The sequence below is a fragment of the Monodelphis domestica genome, chromosome 5 (genome assembly GCF_027887165.1).
Source record: "Monodelphis domestica isolate mMonDom1 chromosome 5, mMonDom1.pri, whole genome shotgun sequence".
NCBI classification, from domain to species: Eukaryota; Metazoa; Chordata; class Mammalia; order Didelphimorphia; family Didelphidae; genus Monodelphis; species Monodelphis domestica.
Genome location: NC_077231.1, coordinates 202,737,147 through 202,754,561, shown reverse-complemented (window position 1 = coordinate 202,754,561; position 17,415 = coordinate 202,737,147). Strand labels below are relative to the sequence as shown.

At 38.1% G+C, this 17,415-nt stretch overlaps 1 protein-coding gene across 3 annotated transcripts in view; it reads left to right on the top strand.

The window, feature by feature from the left end:
- Positions 1-77: 77 nt before the first annotated feature.
- COPG2 (COPI coat complex subunit gamma 2) overlaps positions 78-17,415 on the top strand; it is a 47,685-nt gene continuing 30,347 nt past the window's right edge. The window contains exons 1-6 of one of the 3 annotated variants that reach the window (XM_001367077.4): positions 78-237; positions 2,447-2,499; positions 3,040-3,120; positions 4,753-4,824; positions 7,914-7,993; positions 15,057-15,132. In XM_001367077.4, coding sequence (XP_001367114.1) covers positions 201-237; positions 2,447-2,499; positions 3,040-3,120; positions 4,753-4,824; positions 7,914-7,993; positions 15,057-15,132 — 399 coding nt within the window. In that variant the 5' untranslated portion in view covers positions 78-200. Of the gene's footprint in view, positions 712-2,057; positions 2,324-2,446; positions 2,500-3,039; positions 3,121-4,752; positions 4,825-7,913; positions 7,994-15,056; positions 15,133-17,415 lie in introns of those variants that run through there. The other 2 variants (XM_056799706.1, XM_007504330.3) reach the window with 2 other exon arrangements.

Here is a 17,415-nt window from a genome sequence, read left to right as displayed (position 1 = left end):
AAGGCGTGACTACAAGGTAAAAGGGGGCGCGGATAACTTTAAGGCGCAGCAGGGGAAGGGGGCGGGGTTTCTACAAGAGTGACGGGTGAACTGCCCAGCCAGCTTGAGGGCTAGGGGCTGGGCTTCCGGTGGAGCTTGTTCCTCTCGGCGGTGGCGGTTCGGTCTGTTCCGGTTGGCCTAGAGATCGGTTGTCGCGGGAGATGATTAAAAAATTCGACAAGAAGGACGAAGAGTCTGGTACACGCTGGGGCCTGGGGAACGCCTCCGACCCCCGCTCTTCTAACCCTATTCTTGTACTGCGGGGGGCGGAAGGAAGGGGCGGCGCGTCTTCCTCTCCCCGAGGGCTGGACGGAGGGAAAGTGGGAGGACCGGGCGGGGCCGAAAGCCGCTTGGAGCTGGAGTCCCTCCTCCTCCACTAGTCCGAGCCTCCTTGTGGCCCCTCCCCCGGCTCAAGACCCTCCCTTCCCGGGCACGAGCTCCCCTCGTCCTCGGCTTCTCCCCCCCTCCCCCCGGCGGCCTATCTCCGACCACGCGCCCCGCCACGGCTGCCCCGCACTGCTCGCCCCTCCCCTCGACTCCGGCGCGCGCGAGCTCTCCCCTGGCCGGCCCTTGGGCGCATGCTCCCGCTGCGCCGCCCTTCGCTGCCCTTCCCCTCCGGCCCCGGGGGTTGGTGGCGGAGAGGAGGCGGGGCCATGGCTGGAGGCGGTAGAAGTGAGCGGGGAGGGGGCCGGGGGGCGGCCTAAGAGGACAAGCCGTGGGCGGCAGGGTGCTGTTTGTGGGAGTTGGGGATGGCCTAGGAGTTTTCGGGGAGGGAGGGAGTGAGAAGCAAGAGGACTCTTGGGACCCCTGATACTTAGGGCCGTTGCTCCCTCGTTCACTTTCCCGGGGGAAAACGAGAGTTCCCACGCGCCCGCCGTGCAAACCTCCCTCGTGGGCTGTCCCAGCCCGAGGCTTCAGGGTGCGGGGTAGTCTGAGAGATAACAAAGATTTAGGAAGGGCTGAAAGAGTCGTCTTATTTTAAAGGTCCTCGAGTGTTAGAGATATTCCATCTTCCCTGCTTTCCCCCATACCCAAAACTTGGAACCATTGGTGGAATTGATCTATTACCAGATATAATTTAGTGTCTGTGGGAAGGAATTAGGGCTGCCTCTGAATACAGTGGGTCCCCTTATAGAAAATGCCTTCCAATGAAAGTTAGACATGGGGGAGTAGTCTGTGAGCCCTGAGGCCCCTCCAACTCCAAAATGCCTAGATTCTGTTCCCAGCCCACAGCAAAATGCTATTCCCAAAATTCTTCAGCCTGTTAGCATCCAAATATTCTGTCTCAAAGCTGAGGGAAGATGAAAAGTACATAGGCCTTGATCTTAGCAGAAATTGGGGCGGCACCAAGAAATAGAATAGTCCCCTTTACACAGTCTGTGAAAGAAGATTTTTCCATTCACTTCTGCTTCTGTTACAAAATTATTAAAATAGGAGTTTCTTGCAAGGACCTCAAAGCATATTACTTATAGTGTGAGTAATGCTCATGGAATAAGCTCATAGAATTGGAAGGGATCTTGAAAATGGTCTAGTCTTAACTCATGAGTCCCAGTGACAGTATCATAGGATGACAGCTTTAGTGTTAGAAGGCACCTCAAGATGCCATCTAGCCCAAGCCCCTCATCTTGCAGATGATGAATGGAAGTTGAAATATAAAAATTGGTTGAATGCTTTCAGTTATAGGGAGCTTACTAAAGCCACATATTTCTGCTTTTGGATACCTTAAATTGTGAGGAAATGTTTTCATTCTACACCTAATATTGTCTCCCTATTTGATAGCTCTCAATTTTGCCCCAGGAAATCTCAAAAGGATTTGTTCCAAGACCCTGGATTTGTAGCTTGGGCTTTCAGAAATGTGGAGAAATCTTAGAGGCCATCAAGTTCAATTCCCACTCCACTCTCCCCCAATACACACACTTTAAAGAAGGAGAAACTGAGGCACAGGTGACTTGCCCAGGGTCACACAGCTACTCAGTATCAAAGCTAAGGTTTGAACTTTTGTCTTTGATTCAGGGGCAACTGGGTGTTGAAGTGGATAAGAGGATCTAAAGTTCAAACCTGGCCTCAGACACTCAGACAAACCTGGCCAGTGTGATCCTGGGCAAGTCAGTTAATCCTGTTGGCCTCAGTTCCTCATCTATAAAATGAGCTGGCAAAGGAAATGATTTTACTTTAGTATCTATGCCAAGAACATCCCAAATAGGGTCACAGAGAATCAGATATGATGACAACAGGACAGCAATCAGAATCCAGCACCATAATTCCTATTTCAGTGAGATTATTGGTGAGTTCCAAAGTCAGTGTGTCAGCAGAACCAAGGTCACTTCATTTCATCTACAGGCAATTTAATAATGCCTGCCATTGTAGTATCCTCATGCTCAGACTAATATTTTGTTTTCTTATTTAGGTAGTGGCTCTAACCCTTTTCAACATCTAGAAAAGAGTGCTGTTTTGCAGGAGGTATGTCTTAAAAGTGTATTGTCTTTTTTGTTTGTTTTTTTCCAAAGTGGGATCAGAACTTCTCAATCTCAAAATCTTTTCTTAAGAGTTGAATTAAGTCATATTATAGTGAATGAGAAAATAACATGGCCTAAAGATAAAAGGAACAAGATTAAGTGTTATTAGTTGTAGAATATTATAAGATAAATCTGCTGTGATTAAATGAAAATTTCAATATAAAAGATGAAACAGTTATTTAGAATAAGGCTGCTGAAGGAAGGTATTTAAATGTTAAATTTCATACCAGCTTTATGAGATACCTCAATATTATGATTCTTATTTTGACAAATGAAACCATGAGGTTAATTAGACTGAAGGGAAAGAGAGCGTAAAAGAACATGATTCCTATTTCACTTTTCTAATTATAATAAAGTGCTTCATTGAATATTATTTGGACTTTATGATAGAAGTTTTAACAGCATTTATTTTCTTGAACACAATTTATGGAATTTGTGATTGAGAAGGAAAAAAGATACTATGTATTTACTCGTACTCCTACAGGCTCGCATCTTCAATGAGACTCCTATCAATCCAAGACGATGCCTACATATTCTGACAAAGATCCTTTACTTATTGAACCAGGTAAATGTAGTTTAGGGAGCCAATTCTCCTTTCTGGATCTTAGTTTTCCTAATCCATAAAATGAAGGGGTTTAACTAGATGAGATGTAACACTCTGCTACAATCATGACTTTTTAACTCTTGCAAGATTTATGGTTTTTTGTATAGAAATATCTAGTACTTAGGTAGACACTTTAGTAAAAACGTTTAGTTCTTAAAAAACTGTTTTTAAATATTAGGTTTTTTAAATCCCAAAAGTCGATTTTAATTTATAACAAGATAGAAAACTCCTTGAGAGTACAGACCATATCCCCCAAATCAGTTTATCAAGTATTTATTAAGCACTACACTATATCTTGGTACTATGAGACAAAAATCAAGTCTTTGACCTGCAGGAGGTTGTATATATGTCTAGCCATATATGGTAGGTTCTCAAACATATTTTGGTTTAAAATGTATAAGATGTAATTTATTATGGAAATATTTTGATTTTATTCATTCAGAGCAATTCATGTTTTATTCACAGGCATTTAGTTAATTATAATGAGGAACAAAGAACAATAAGATAATTATTTGTTTGTACGGTTCCTGGTTTATGGAATGATATTTTAAAACATTGAACCAAAATTTACTTTTCCATATGTTTTCAGAGGTTAATAAGGAAATGAGATCTTGTAAATTGTGATTAATAATTCATATGCCCTGAGGTTGTTCAATAATTCTTTGATAAAAGAATGAGCGAGCTGTTACAAATGTGTAATCTAGATACCCTGTCTCTAAAATAATATACAAATCATATTTCACTTAAATGTTGTAAACCTTTATTACATTTCATTTAATGCTTTTATATCTTAGACATTTAGAGCATTTTATTTAACTCTATCCTTACCATGTTAGTGAGATGCAGTTTGAGTAGTTAGATTTTGACAGGGAGCCGGAATTCTGAGCGATAGTGAATGAACCAGATTTATATCATCCTGTACTATTTTGGACCAATAAATTAAGTGTCAAAGCATGGAGAGTTCCTATTGATGCAAGATCTGTTGTGTTTTAATATTAGTATATATATATATATATATATGTATATGTATATATGTATGTATATGTATATTATATTATATTAGTATAGATATAAAGTAAGAGACTTTCTAGAATAGGTGTCCACTCATCAAATTTGGGATCTTTTGGTAGATCTTCCAAGTTTGATTGTCTCCATCATACTCTTTTCTCTGTGGTTTACTGGAATTCCTAATAAGGAAAGGGCACATTCTCCACTTTTGTTAAAATACTTTACCTTCAGTGTAAAAAAGACTTTTTTCTTCTAAACTTCACTCCTGTCTAAATGAGCTCAAGGTTTTAAAAAAGTGAAGAGTAGATCCTCCTCAAAAAAGAGTTGAGATTGCTCTTCTAAAAGTGAGTTATTTAATGAATAATACGGATTTTTCAAATAGACAAATATGGAAAATAGCCATGCTGTTACATACTCAGAAAAGGAGAAAAATAGATATTTTTCAAATTGGAGGAGTATAGTGTAAGAATTTACATAAATTATGGTTTTCTAAGACTGTAAAAGGCATATAAAGTAATATCGGTTTTAGAGTAAAATCTCCAATTAGTTTTACAGATATTAAAATTTGACTCTTATTTTGGTTAGGGTGAACACTTTGGAACTACTGAAGCCACTGAAGCCTTCTTTGCAATGACTAGATTGTTTCAGTCTAATGATGTAAGTCTACTTTTTAAGCTAAATTAGGTTTTTTTCTGTTTACATTGATAAGAAATGGGTTTGTCAATCAATCTCTAGATATAATTAATCCTTGTCTAGGAATTTTGTTGCTTCGTGTGTAGGTAAACTTTAAAATGCTTTTTAAATGATTTAAGGTTGAGTTCAGCTTGGAAAACATTTCCCATTTAACTGTTTCAGAGTTTGTATGTGTGATTGATATTTCAGATGAATAATTCACTCTTCTTTCATTATCTTTTTTATAAGATTATTGAGCTAATAAATTATGAAACATACTTTAATTTCAAATACTTTGGGGATTATTTAGGCAACTACCACAATGTGTTAGCCAATGTAATTTGGTGGGGAAAAACTCTCAGGGTTTACATAATCTTTGTTTGACATGATTTGAATAGAATATCTCCACTTATGTCTCAATAGGTAAACTTGTTCAGATTCCAAAAAGCCAGGATTAATTCAAATGTATAATCTGATAGGGGATAGGTAGGTTGGAGAATTTTGTACTGTCTCCTGTCCAAGCCTTAACTCTTCCTCTTTTGATTTTGCTTGCCTCACTGATAGACAGCATCTTCACTTGCCTCTCTGACTTCACAATGCAGATAGGTGAATTTAGAACTGGTTGAATGGCTAGATTAAAGAGTGGTTGTTATTACTTACGTGGTAAGAGATCTTCAGTGGAGTTCCCCAGGAATCTCTTCTTGGCCCTGTGCAATTGAACATTTTTAATCAGTTACTTGTATAAAAATATGGATAGCATGCTTATGAAAACTGCAAATGGGAGGTGACTCAGTGGATTGAGAGCCAGGCTCAGAGATGGGAGGTCCTGGGTTCAAATGTGGCCTCAGACACTTCCTGGCTGTGTAATCCTGGGTAAATCGATTAACCCCCATTGTCTAGCCCTTAATGCTCTTCTGTCAGATGGAAGATAAGGGTTTAAAAAAAAAAGAACAACTGCAAATGATCCTAAATTAATAGAGATAGCAACAGAGTTAGGATCCAAAAAATTCTTGGACCAAATCTAATAACATGAAATTCAATATGAATAAAAGATAAGCTTCATAGTTAGACAGCAGTTTGCCTGAAAGATGTATGGTGTAATGTGAGACTACCAGTTCAATATGAGTCATCACTGTGACATGACAGCCACTACACCTAATAAGCTAATGGAATATTGGGCTGCATTAAGAGCTTCTAGGAATAAAGAGGTAATTATAGCCCCTCTGATTTTGCCTTCACTAGACCTCATCTGGAGTATAGTGTTCTGTTCTGGGGTTACAGTTCAATAAGGACACTGATAACCTGACGTGCAGTCAGAGTGGTGAAAGGTCTTATGTTCGATGCCATATGAAGTTTAGTTAAAGGGAGTAGTAGGTTGAACCTGGAGAAGAGAAGACTCAGGGTGGACATGATAGCTTTGTCCAAATATTGTGTGGACTATAATGTGAGAGTTAGATTTGTTTTGTTTGATTCCAGAGGACAGAATTGGGAACAATGTGGTAGCAGCTGCAGAGAGGTTAATTTGGACTTGATGTCAAGAATAATTTCCTAACAGCTAGAACTGTCCCAGGGTGGAATGGGCTGTAATGAGAGGTATCAGGTGCCCTCTCTTTAGAGGTAAGTCTTTAAGCAGTGACTAGGTGAATGATCATTGGATATATTACAATGGGATTCCTTTCCAGGTATGGGTCGGACTAGATGACTGATGTGATCTTTGAGATACTGACCATTGACTTCACTATGTAATAGTGGGCTATCATCATTAGTGCTAAAAGCCAGTCTATTTACAGTGGTGAATGGTAGGATAGGCAAGGAAAGCTTCACTAAAGCCAAAGGGAGTCAGCAGGGTTGAGAATTGAAAGCCAAGTAATAAAGAGTCAGTATGCTAAACCAAAAAGTAGAGCCTACCTGGGGAGTAAGAGTGACCAAGCTAGAGGAATTTAGGCCTTAATCTCCTACCCACAGTTGTAGGCATAAAATGAAGACTCAGCGAGAGCTAGTTTGAAATAATTTTCTTCCAAGTTTTCTTAGTGTTTCATTTAAATAGTAAGGTTAATTTGAATGTGTCAAGAAATTCTGATAAAAATTGGCAGGGGCAGCTGAGTGGCTCAGTGGATTGAGAAGCAGGTCTAGAGACAGGAAGTCCTAGGTTCAAGTTTTGCCTCAGACACTTCATTAGCTGTGTGACCCTAGTCAAGTCACTTAACCTCCATTGGCTACCCCTTATTGCTCTTCTATCTTAGAACCAATACACAGTATTGACCTAAGATGGAAGATAAAGGTTTTTAAAAAATTGACAGAAACACAAGAAGAAATGTCCCAGGCTTTAGAGAAGTGAATAATAGGGGGGGGGGGGGGGGCATTTTTTTTAACCCTTACCTTCCGTCTTAGAATTGACACTGTGTTATCATTTCTAAAGCAGAAAAATGATAAGGGCTATGCAGTTGAGGTCTAGGACATGTCTGTGGTTAGATTTGAACCCTGGACTTCCCATCTCTAAGCCTGGCTCTCTATCCACTGAAACTTCTAGCTGCCCTTGTATATATATATTCTCTTAATGTCACCTTGAGTTAAATCTGTGTCATTTTAATCTCAAAACCTTCTGCACTTTATGTCTCATCTACTTTTTAATCACTATGGACCTCTATAGCCTTCAAGGTTCATTTGGAGCAATTTTTCTAGTGCAATAGGCTTTGTCTCTATGGAGATCCATATCTTTGTTACTCATTATGCTTGTGAAACCACTGGAATCTAAGTTGATTTTCTCTAAAAGGCAAATATACTGGTATTTGAAATATCCAGATAAATGGTCGAATTTTTTAACATTCTTCCAGATGAATACTCTACTGGCACAGAATATTTTTTTTAAGAGGTGATATTTAAGAAGTGAGATATTTAGGACTGTTCTCATTTAGATGTTTTGTTTTCTAGCTTACAAGTACCATGGGACTTTTGTCATGGGAACCTGATGAAAAAATCATTTAAACAAATCCCCAGCAGAACTTTAATTTGTGCAGCTTGTATAACAATATCCTTAGCAATAACATGTTGCCTTTTGCAAATGGTTTTCCTAGCAAACATTGAGAAGAATGTGCTACCTCACCATCAAAGAAATGGCCAATATCTCTGAGGATGTGATTATTGTCACAAGCAGGTATGTGAAGATGAAGAAATGTAGGTGGGGATTATTACATACTAATCAAAGATTAATTACCATATTAGTTTTACATTTTTAGTGGTAGAGAAATAATGGCAAAAAATATATAGATATATTATATATACATATATACACACACACACACATATATATACATATATATATATATATATTTATTTATTATTTTAATCAATCTTCCTGAACAATGAGAGTGGCAAACTGACATTGATAAGTATTGAATGTTCACCCAAGGGAAACAGTAATGGTAAAGAACCTTGATATCATGACACATGAGGTTCAGATGAAGAATCTTGTGGGGACTAAAACCTGAAACCCCATCAAGCAAAACTCTGAGGTCATGAAAGACAAAGCCTGAAACCCCATTCAGCAAAGCTGAAAAGCCATAATGTAGATGAAGCTTACCATGTATATCACTTTTTCACCCCAAGGCCTATAGCCTCAAGCTTCCTCCTCCTTTCTCAAACTCAATCACTAAATGTTCCTACAAAATCACTGATGTATGTATTTCCTTGGGAATCTAAGCTAAGTTGTTACATGTTGATTTATGATCTATAGAAATCACTGTGTAGAGGGGGCAGCTGGGTGGCTCAGTGGATTTAGAGACAGGAGGTCCTAGGTTCAAATCTGGCCTCAGACACTTCCCAGTTGTGTGACCCTGGGCAAGTCACTTGACCCCCATTGCCTAGCCCTTACCATTCTTCTGCCTTGGAGCCAATACACAGTATTGACTCCAAGATGGAAGGTAAGGGTTTTTGTTTAAAAAAAAAAAAAGGTGTAGACCTTGATGAGGTAACCTAGATTACATTGTACCACTTTATTTGTGCAAAGACCCCAGTCTATTCTGCTTTCTCTATAACATGTTTGCTCTTCCCAATAAAATTTTGCCTTGGCAGTGATCAGCTGCTTTGGTCTTCCTGACCCCCACTTTGTTCTATTTTATTTTTCTCCGTTTCCCTTGCCCCTCCCTGGGGACCTTCAAATATTTTGTCAGGAAAGACTTGATAGAATCCAAAATTGTTTACCCTGGAAAGGAAACATTAATTGTGGATATGATACCTTTCTTCAAATTTTAAAGGGTTTTTAGTGAAAACAGACATTACTAGGCTTGTTATTTTTGATCTCAGAGGGAAGAATTGTTTATAATGGATGGAAGCTGTAAAAAAAAGGTAGGTTTCATCTGGTTATAAGAAAAAACTAATAAGTAGAGCCATCTGAAAATAGAATGCGTTATCTCAGGAGGCTTGATAGTGATTTCCCATCACTAAAAGTTTTCAAGCAAAGGCTGGTTGACATGGAATAAGACTTTGAAGGGACCGTAGACAGGAATCTTATTCAGGTTTGGGTTGGACTTTGCGATTCTAGTCCCTTCTTTTACAGTTAGTAATTTGTGCAGCTTTTGATTTTTTCTGACCTTTTTTAAATTTATATAGTCTTTGTAGATTAAAGTGACTTCACAGTGAAGGAATAGAGGAGGATCACTCTTAATTGCAGTTTCTCTGCTGTTAACTATGCTGATAGACCATTTATTCATATCTTACCTCAGTTTCCAAGAGCCAAAAAACCATGATCTGGGGAGCCCCACCAGGACTGGCACACGCACAAAAAAAAGACCCTGCTTTTCTAGGAGTAGATCATTCAACAATTTGTCCTAAGGTGTGGTTTATATTTCATCCTGAATTGTGGCCTGGGGCAGATAGGAGTCAAGATTACCTAGTAAGTCACAGCCCAACTTTAGAAGAATGGGACTGATCCAGGGAGGATTTTAGGGGCTGAGACTAAGAGAGCATTTTGTGGGGTCAACTGGCATCAAGGGATTTAAAAATTGATGGGGCAGGAGGATGCTGAGGTTTCTTTTAAAGATTTAATTTATAAGCCAAAAGGATTCAGGTAGTGGGACCTATTCAGTTCTTTGGTGGGAGATACTTGACTATGCTGGGAATCAGCTCTCCTAGGTAAGGATACTTTGGGGAAAATACTGGCGTTTAGTAATGGTTCTCAAGGCTTAAGATGGAGAGGTAGAATAAGCAATAGCCACTTCATTTTCTATTATCTTTTATTTATTTTTTTATTCTTAAAAACCAAAAATAAAAGAGCATTTCCATATACACAGAAGAATCTAAAAAGAGTATTCTTTATGAAATCATGAGTTTGCATTTCAAACCATTTACTTAAACTATAATATATTCTATGCTTTCAAAACTGTTCTGATTATTATCTGTACTTCCTCCTGAAGTTCTGTTCTCTCCTCTGCATTTTAACAAATGTTTGAATAGTCCTCTATCTTTTGCATCACTTTTGCTAAATCTCCTTCCATCAACAAAGAGTAAGAAAGGAGGGGGGAAAAAAGACCTTTGTAACAAACAAACATTGTCAAGCAAAACAAATTGATATAGTTTGCTGGAGGCCATCATACTCCCACTGGCTGACAAGATCACAGTTTGGGAGATGGGAATTGCAAGGCAGCCCCCAGAGAATGAGGCCCCCAATGATCCCCCTCTGTGACTTCTCTCTCTTTAACATCCCTCAATAATGGATAATTATTGTTCTCTCTCCAATATAAAAGAAATTATATAAGAGCAAAGATTTATAGAATAAACATATATCCCACCTTAATCCCCCCCAGATTATTAACCTAAAAGATTACATTCACAGAATTAAAACCTAAAGATCACCACTCATTACCCCCCTCTTTTCCCTCTCTGCAGAGTTACATTCACTCCCATTATAAGCCAGGCAAGCCAAGAACATCAGTCACCTTCAAGACACACTCCATTGAATTCTGTTTATGGACAGAAACCAGGCAACATTGCCAGGTGCTTTAAAGTAACACAAGAAAAATAGAATTTATAAAGAAAACCCCAAATCTGGTCTGTCATTAAATTGCCCTCTAACCTTGTACCTAGCTACAAAATATTTTGATACCCATCTCCTAAGTAATTGTGATTCATTGTGAAAGCTGACCAAAAGTAACAATGATTCTCCTAGGTCAGGGAGAACTAACCTCTAGAACACCCTGTTTATGTCATTCATCTATAGCAACAATGTTTTGACTGTCTCCTTAGTCTACATGTCTGTTGTTAAGTACTATGGAAACACATATGTAGAAAATTGATTGTGTGCCAAAGAAGTATATAACCACAAACCTATATAATAAATGAACCTCTGTGCTATGGCAGAACACTGTGTGATACCTATGTAGGTGGGCCTGAGCGCACAGTGTCTCTCATCTCCATTACTTGATTGGATCATCGCATCTAGATGGAGCACACTCTCACCCTCAGAGAATCCACTGGACAGCTCTCAAAGATAGTTGTGGTGGCAAAAAATTAGAAAATGAGGGAATACACCTTGATTGGGGAATAGCTGAACAAATTGTGGTATATGGTGGTGATGGAGTACTGTTGTATTATAAAGAATGATGGAACTGATGGATTTGTATAAGAACTGAAACAACCTACATGAACTGATGCAAAGTGAAATAAACAGAACCAGGAGAACATTATACACAATAACTGAAACACATTGTGGGATGATCAAATGTAATTGACTTTAATATTTTGTTTTAAAAGATTACTCTATTACAAACATGAATAATATGGAAATTGTTTTTGAATGATAGTATATGTAACTGGGATTCCTTACCAACTCTGGGAGTGGGGAGGGAAGAGGGGAAGAAGACAAGAAGAATCATGGGAAAAAATTAAAATAAAAAATCTACATAGTTGCTTATGTCCAAAAATGTATATCTTTACACCTTATATCTGTCACTATTTTGTCAGGTCAGAAATGTGCTTCATTATAGACCCTCTGGAGTCATTGGTTTGGTCAGAGTTCTTAAGTTTTTCAAAGTTGTTTTTATTTACAGTATTGTTGTCCTACAAACTTTTCTCTTGGTTCTGCTCATATTACCCTGCATCAGGTAGTCTCTGAGATTATCTCTTGTAATTTCTCACAGCATAATAATATTCCATTATATTCATACACAATTTGTCCAGCCATTTCTCAATTGTAAAAGAAGCAGTTCAGTGCACTTCCTCAGGTTATAGTTCTTTTCTTTTTTCCCCTCTTTTTAATTCCTCCCTTAGGATCAAAATGTTTGTTTTGCTTGTGATTACTCTCTCCCTAGTATTATCCTTCCTCTCCCTTGCTGAGTTTGATATAGTTATATACCAAACTTGGTGTGATTTCTTTTTTTACAAGTGAGATGTATATGTCAGTAAATTAAGACAAATTTTTGAAGTAGAGAGAAAAAGTTGTGATTTTGGTACATGGAACACAGTGGGAAAGGAATTCTTGAATAGATAGGTACAGTTGAAAGACTTAGGACATCATGTGGGTGCAGGGAATATGGCAGAGTGAATGCTACAGGCAAAGAAGAGGGATAGAGAAAGAGTGCGCGAAGGATGTAGTCACATACTTGGCCAGATTGAAATTTTGCTTAAGATTGGCTATATCCTCTTCCCCTTCAAAAATCCAGTGTCTTAAGAGAACCCTCAAAAATTATGCCAAGGCTACTAGGGGTCTTCCCTCTAAAAAATGGGGCCTGAAAAGAAGGAAAGGTCTTTGACCTTGTTTCAACTTTCCTGAATGTAAATAATCTTGTTCTGAAGAGTTGGGGTAAAAGAAGAAAGATGTAGAGTAGATTCACTTCCATAGCCTTGGGATCTGGATCCCTGGATTTGGAAAAATGAATGGGGGGAATTATTTTCTCTATCCCTCTGCTATCCTTACCTTGAAGCTTTTCTTGCTTTTTTTTCACCTTTTTTACCTTCTTTCCTTTTCTTCTTCACTCATCTGTTATAGTAAATTGGCTCTATGGTAAAGGTAGGTAGGAGCCAGAGATATTTTCTTGTGTACAGCAAGTAATGAATGTCCTTGAAAATATTTTGGCTGAATTGGCACATTCTTAAAAGGGAATGTTTACAGATCTGGTTAGTACTAATGAAAATTGTTGGCATGTGACAGTATTTATGCCAATTCTTTCTAAGCCATTGAGATATTATGGGGTCTAGTGCCTAAATCATAGACAGTTCTTTATGCATTTTGATTATTTAATTAATTGTTGGTGGGAATGATAATATCTGCTGTCTAGCTGGCACTTTTCTAGTTATCCTTGCACTGAGGATGCAGAAATGAAATAAATAATACTGTTCCCACTCTTGAAGAGTTTTTAGTCAAATGAAAGAATATGACATGTCCACAAAGAATATGTTATAATGCTAAATGTGGTAAGAGCAAAGGAGAGATTCAGGCAGAGTTGCAAGAAAATGGAATGGGTGGAAAGATGATGAGGGGAGGCTTCATTGAGGAAGTAACACCTAGGTTGGAACGTTTTAGAGAAAGATTTCAATAACCAGAGATGATTCTAGGCCTGTTGAATAGCATATATGGATACAAATTTATAGTGGTGCTATGCCAGAGAGTAAAGATCAGCTAATAGTAGAGTTTGCCTGAATCACTGAGTGCATGAAGAAAAAAAATGGGAAATTACACTATAAAAGTAGAATGGTAATTCTTTTTTTTTTTAAACCCTTACCTTCCGTCTTGGAGTCAATACAGTGTATTGGCTCCAAGGCAGAAGAGTGGTAAGGGCTAGGCAATGGGGGTCAAGTGACTTGCCCAGGGTCACACAGCTAGGAAGTGTCTGAGGCCAGATTTGAACCTAGGACCTCCCGTCTCTAGGGCTGACTCTTAATCCACTGAGCTACCCAGCTGCCCCCTAGAATGGTAATTCTAAGAAGAGATCATTGAGGTTTTTGAAAAGCTAGGCTAAAGGGGCACCTAGGTGGCTCAGTAGATAGAGTGCTGAATTGGAGGACTTGTGTTCAAATCTGGCTTCACACACTTTCTAACTGTGTGGCCCTGGGCAAGTCAACTTAATCCCAATTGCTTAGCCCTTACTGCCCTTCTATCTAGGACTGCTTTTTTAGAATTGATTCTAAGACAGAAGGCAATGGTTTTAAAAAAAAAATAAAAGCTAACCTAAATAATTTGTATTTAATGTTAAATGTAATAGAGTCATTAAAGGCACTAGATCAGAAGTGTGACATGGTCAGATTTATACTTTAGGAAAAGTATTCTAGCAGTTGGGAAAAGGATAATTGGAAGGACAGGAAGCAAAGGGACCATCGAGGAAGATGTTTTAAAGTTTCAGATTAAGTACCATGAGGACCTGGACTAGATTGGCAGCAGGAATATAGAAATGGGATCAAATAGGAGAAATATGAAACAGGTAGAATTGCCAGGGCTTGCAAAGTGGAAAAGGGAAAACATTATTTTGACCTTGGGTGACAGGGAAGGAGAGGAAGGTTTCAGGGGGAAGATGATGAATTTGGTCTTGGACATATTTCATCTGAGGTGCCAGAGGAAGGACGTCTAGGTGGCAATAATATCCAACAGGGTGTTGCAGATTTAGGAGCGGTGTGCAGGGGGGAAATCTAGAGCTAGATAAAAAAGGCAATAATTGGAAGGCATGGGATTGATGAGATTAAGGGACAGACACAGAGAGACAAGAGGACCATTGATAAAGGTTTAGAAGAATAACCAAAACTGGAGAGAAGGAGGATGCTCCAATGAAGGGGGTCAGGAGGGAGCAGGAAAATCAGGAGTGAATGGCAGCACAGAAATCAAGTGAGGAGAAAAGAATCCATAACTGAGTCATGCTATCGAAAGGTTAAGCAGGACGAGGGTTGAAAAAAGACTGAGCAGAGTAGTGGATGAAAGACTGACATTATAGGGTTGAAAGTTAAAGACTAGACGTTTAATGATTGAGGGGAAGAGAGACCTAAAATGTTATCTTATGAAGAATAGCAGTCAATAGAAGATTTTTATTAGCTTGTGGAGCCTAAAGAAATGTTAGACCTAAATATTCTTAGGCTTTATTAGGAATCTTCCTACAGCCTTTAAAATTTTTTTTTTCTTGTCTAATTTCAGCATTAGGTTAAATGTGGGGAAGGTCACTGAAAACTAGCGAAGCAGGTGTCTGTGAAGGAGTGCATATTATGATTAATGACATGTTTCCTCATTTCAATTTCTCTAGTCTGACCAAAGACATGACTGGAAAGGAGGATGTATACCGAGGCCCAGCCATCAGGGCTCTCTGCAGAATCACTGATGTAAGTTCTATTCTTGGGTATTATAAGGAATACTGTATTCTTAAATGTTTCCCTGAAGGCAATGTTTAAGTTTTATAGGTCTCTACTCTGACAGAGATTTATATACACATTTGCAAAAATGCATAGCACAAGTGCTTTTATGTCATTTGTTTGTCCCTGTTTTTAAAGTCATCCTCTTTACTTACCTTGGTTTTGTAATTAGCACATTGGTCTACTGACCATAAGGTACGCCTGCATCTTGAAAAAATATAGACAGAGGTATACACTGAAAAATAACATTCATCACAACTACACACAGTACATACAAAATTAGATGTGGAGAGGATCGGTAGCAGCTAGTTGTCTAATTTGACTAGTGTGGCCTGTATGTGAGTCAATATGGCATTGGCTTGTCATATCAAATGTTCAAGATGGAATGAGGTCATAATACTGAATTGGATTGAAGTGCAGTGGGATTAAAGTTCAGGTAAATATAGGTTCTGCAAAAGTCAAGTGAACATTTTGATTTTATTGTTATTTTTTACTTAGGATTTTAAAATGAGCTTTTCTTTTAATAGGAAAGATAGAACTAGAAGTTTAAAGTGGAATACAAGGGGTACCTAGGTTGCACAGGGGATAGAGTACCAGGCCTAGAGTCCGGAGGAACCTGGATTCAAATCTAGCTTCAGACACTTCCTAGCTTTGTGACCCTGGGAAGACACTTAAGCTCCATTGCCTAACCATTACTGCTCTTCTTTCTTAGATTTGATACTTAGAAGTTAAGGATTTAAAACAAAACAAAACTGAATACACTATTAAAGAATTACTATTAGACATTAAGAAATGCCATAAAACTTTTTTAGTCGTTGTGAATGTTGACTAACAACCAGACCAGACTCACTTTTTTAGCTTTTGGGATTATGTCTTTCCCATCTTTTCTAAAGTCCATCCTCCTACCAGACAGCAAATTTCCCTGGCAGGGAGATTGGCACTTGGACTTTAATCAAATAGTTTCTTTTTGGCAATGTCTTTCTTCTTGTACTAAACTATTGTACAATTTTTATTGTTCAGCAGTTATTGTGCCTCCCTTGCTGAACGTAAAATCCATTTCCCAAGTAGGACATATAGTCCCTTGCAAGTCATTGGCAATTCATATAAGAATGGCCATATTAAAGAAAACTCTTAAGCAGTCTCTTTTTAAAACTTCATTGTTAGAAACTCCCTTCCTAAAGCTAGAAATTTTTTGGGAAACATAAATACTCTCTTTAGTGCATCTACCTTTCATCTTCCCCACAAAGTAAAGAGGGTTGTAATACTTTCATTCTCACTTTTTTTAAATTTAAAATTTTTTATTTATTCATTTTTAAAAAAAAAACCCTACCTTCCACCTTAGAATCAATACTGTGTTTTGGTTCCAAGGCAGAAGAGTGGTAAGGGCTAGGCAGTGGGGGTTAAGTGATTTGCCTGGGGTCATATAGCTGGGAAGTGTCTTGAACCCAGGACCTCCCGACTCTAGGCCTGACTCTCAATCCACTGAGTCTCACTTTTTTTTTTTAAATGTAAAATTTTAATAGGAACTTAAGTCATCAATAAACATTAACATTTTCAACAAAGACAAAAAAAAAGATTGTATATGAAACCATGAACCTCTCTTACATAGTTTTTAAAAGAATACATTAAATTGGGACAGCTAGGGACTCAGTGGATAGAAAACCAGGCCTGGAGGTGAGAAATCCTTCATTCTAATGTGATCTCAAGACACTTCCTAACTGTTTGATCCTTGGCAAGTCACTTGACCCCAATTACCTAGCCCTTACTCCTATTCTCCTTTGGAACTAATACTTAGTATCAGTTCTAGAAGGTATGGGTTTACTTTTTTTAAAGATACATCAAATTTAATACAGTAACAAAATTATTCTATGTCACTCAATTTTTTTTCTGTGTATTTTTAATTTTTTATTTATGCCATTTTTCTAATTTTGGAGAGGTGAGGGCATCTTTATCACTATCGGCCCCATGAAATAGAAGTTCTCCTTTGTACCTTTGAATTTAAATCTAAAATTTATTATAAATTTCTTTGTCTTCTTAAATAGTATACTGAGCATAATTTAATCTTTTCAACTTGTGGATATTATGAATGCTCTTCACTTAATGTTATTATCTGAAGTAGTACAGAAACTTTCTATTCAGTTTTTCTGACTCTTCCATATGTCAGATTATCAATTATTTCTTTTCTTGTCCTTGTTCCTACCCCTCATCCAGCTGCCTCATCCTAGAAAGCAGGAAAATAAGATGACTCAGAAT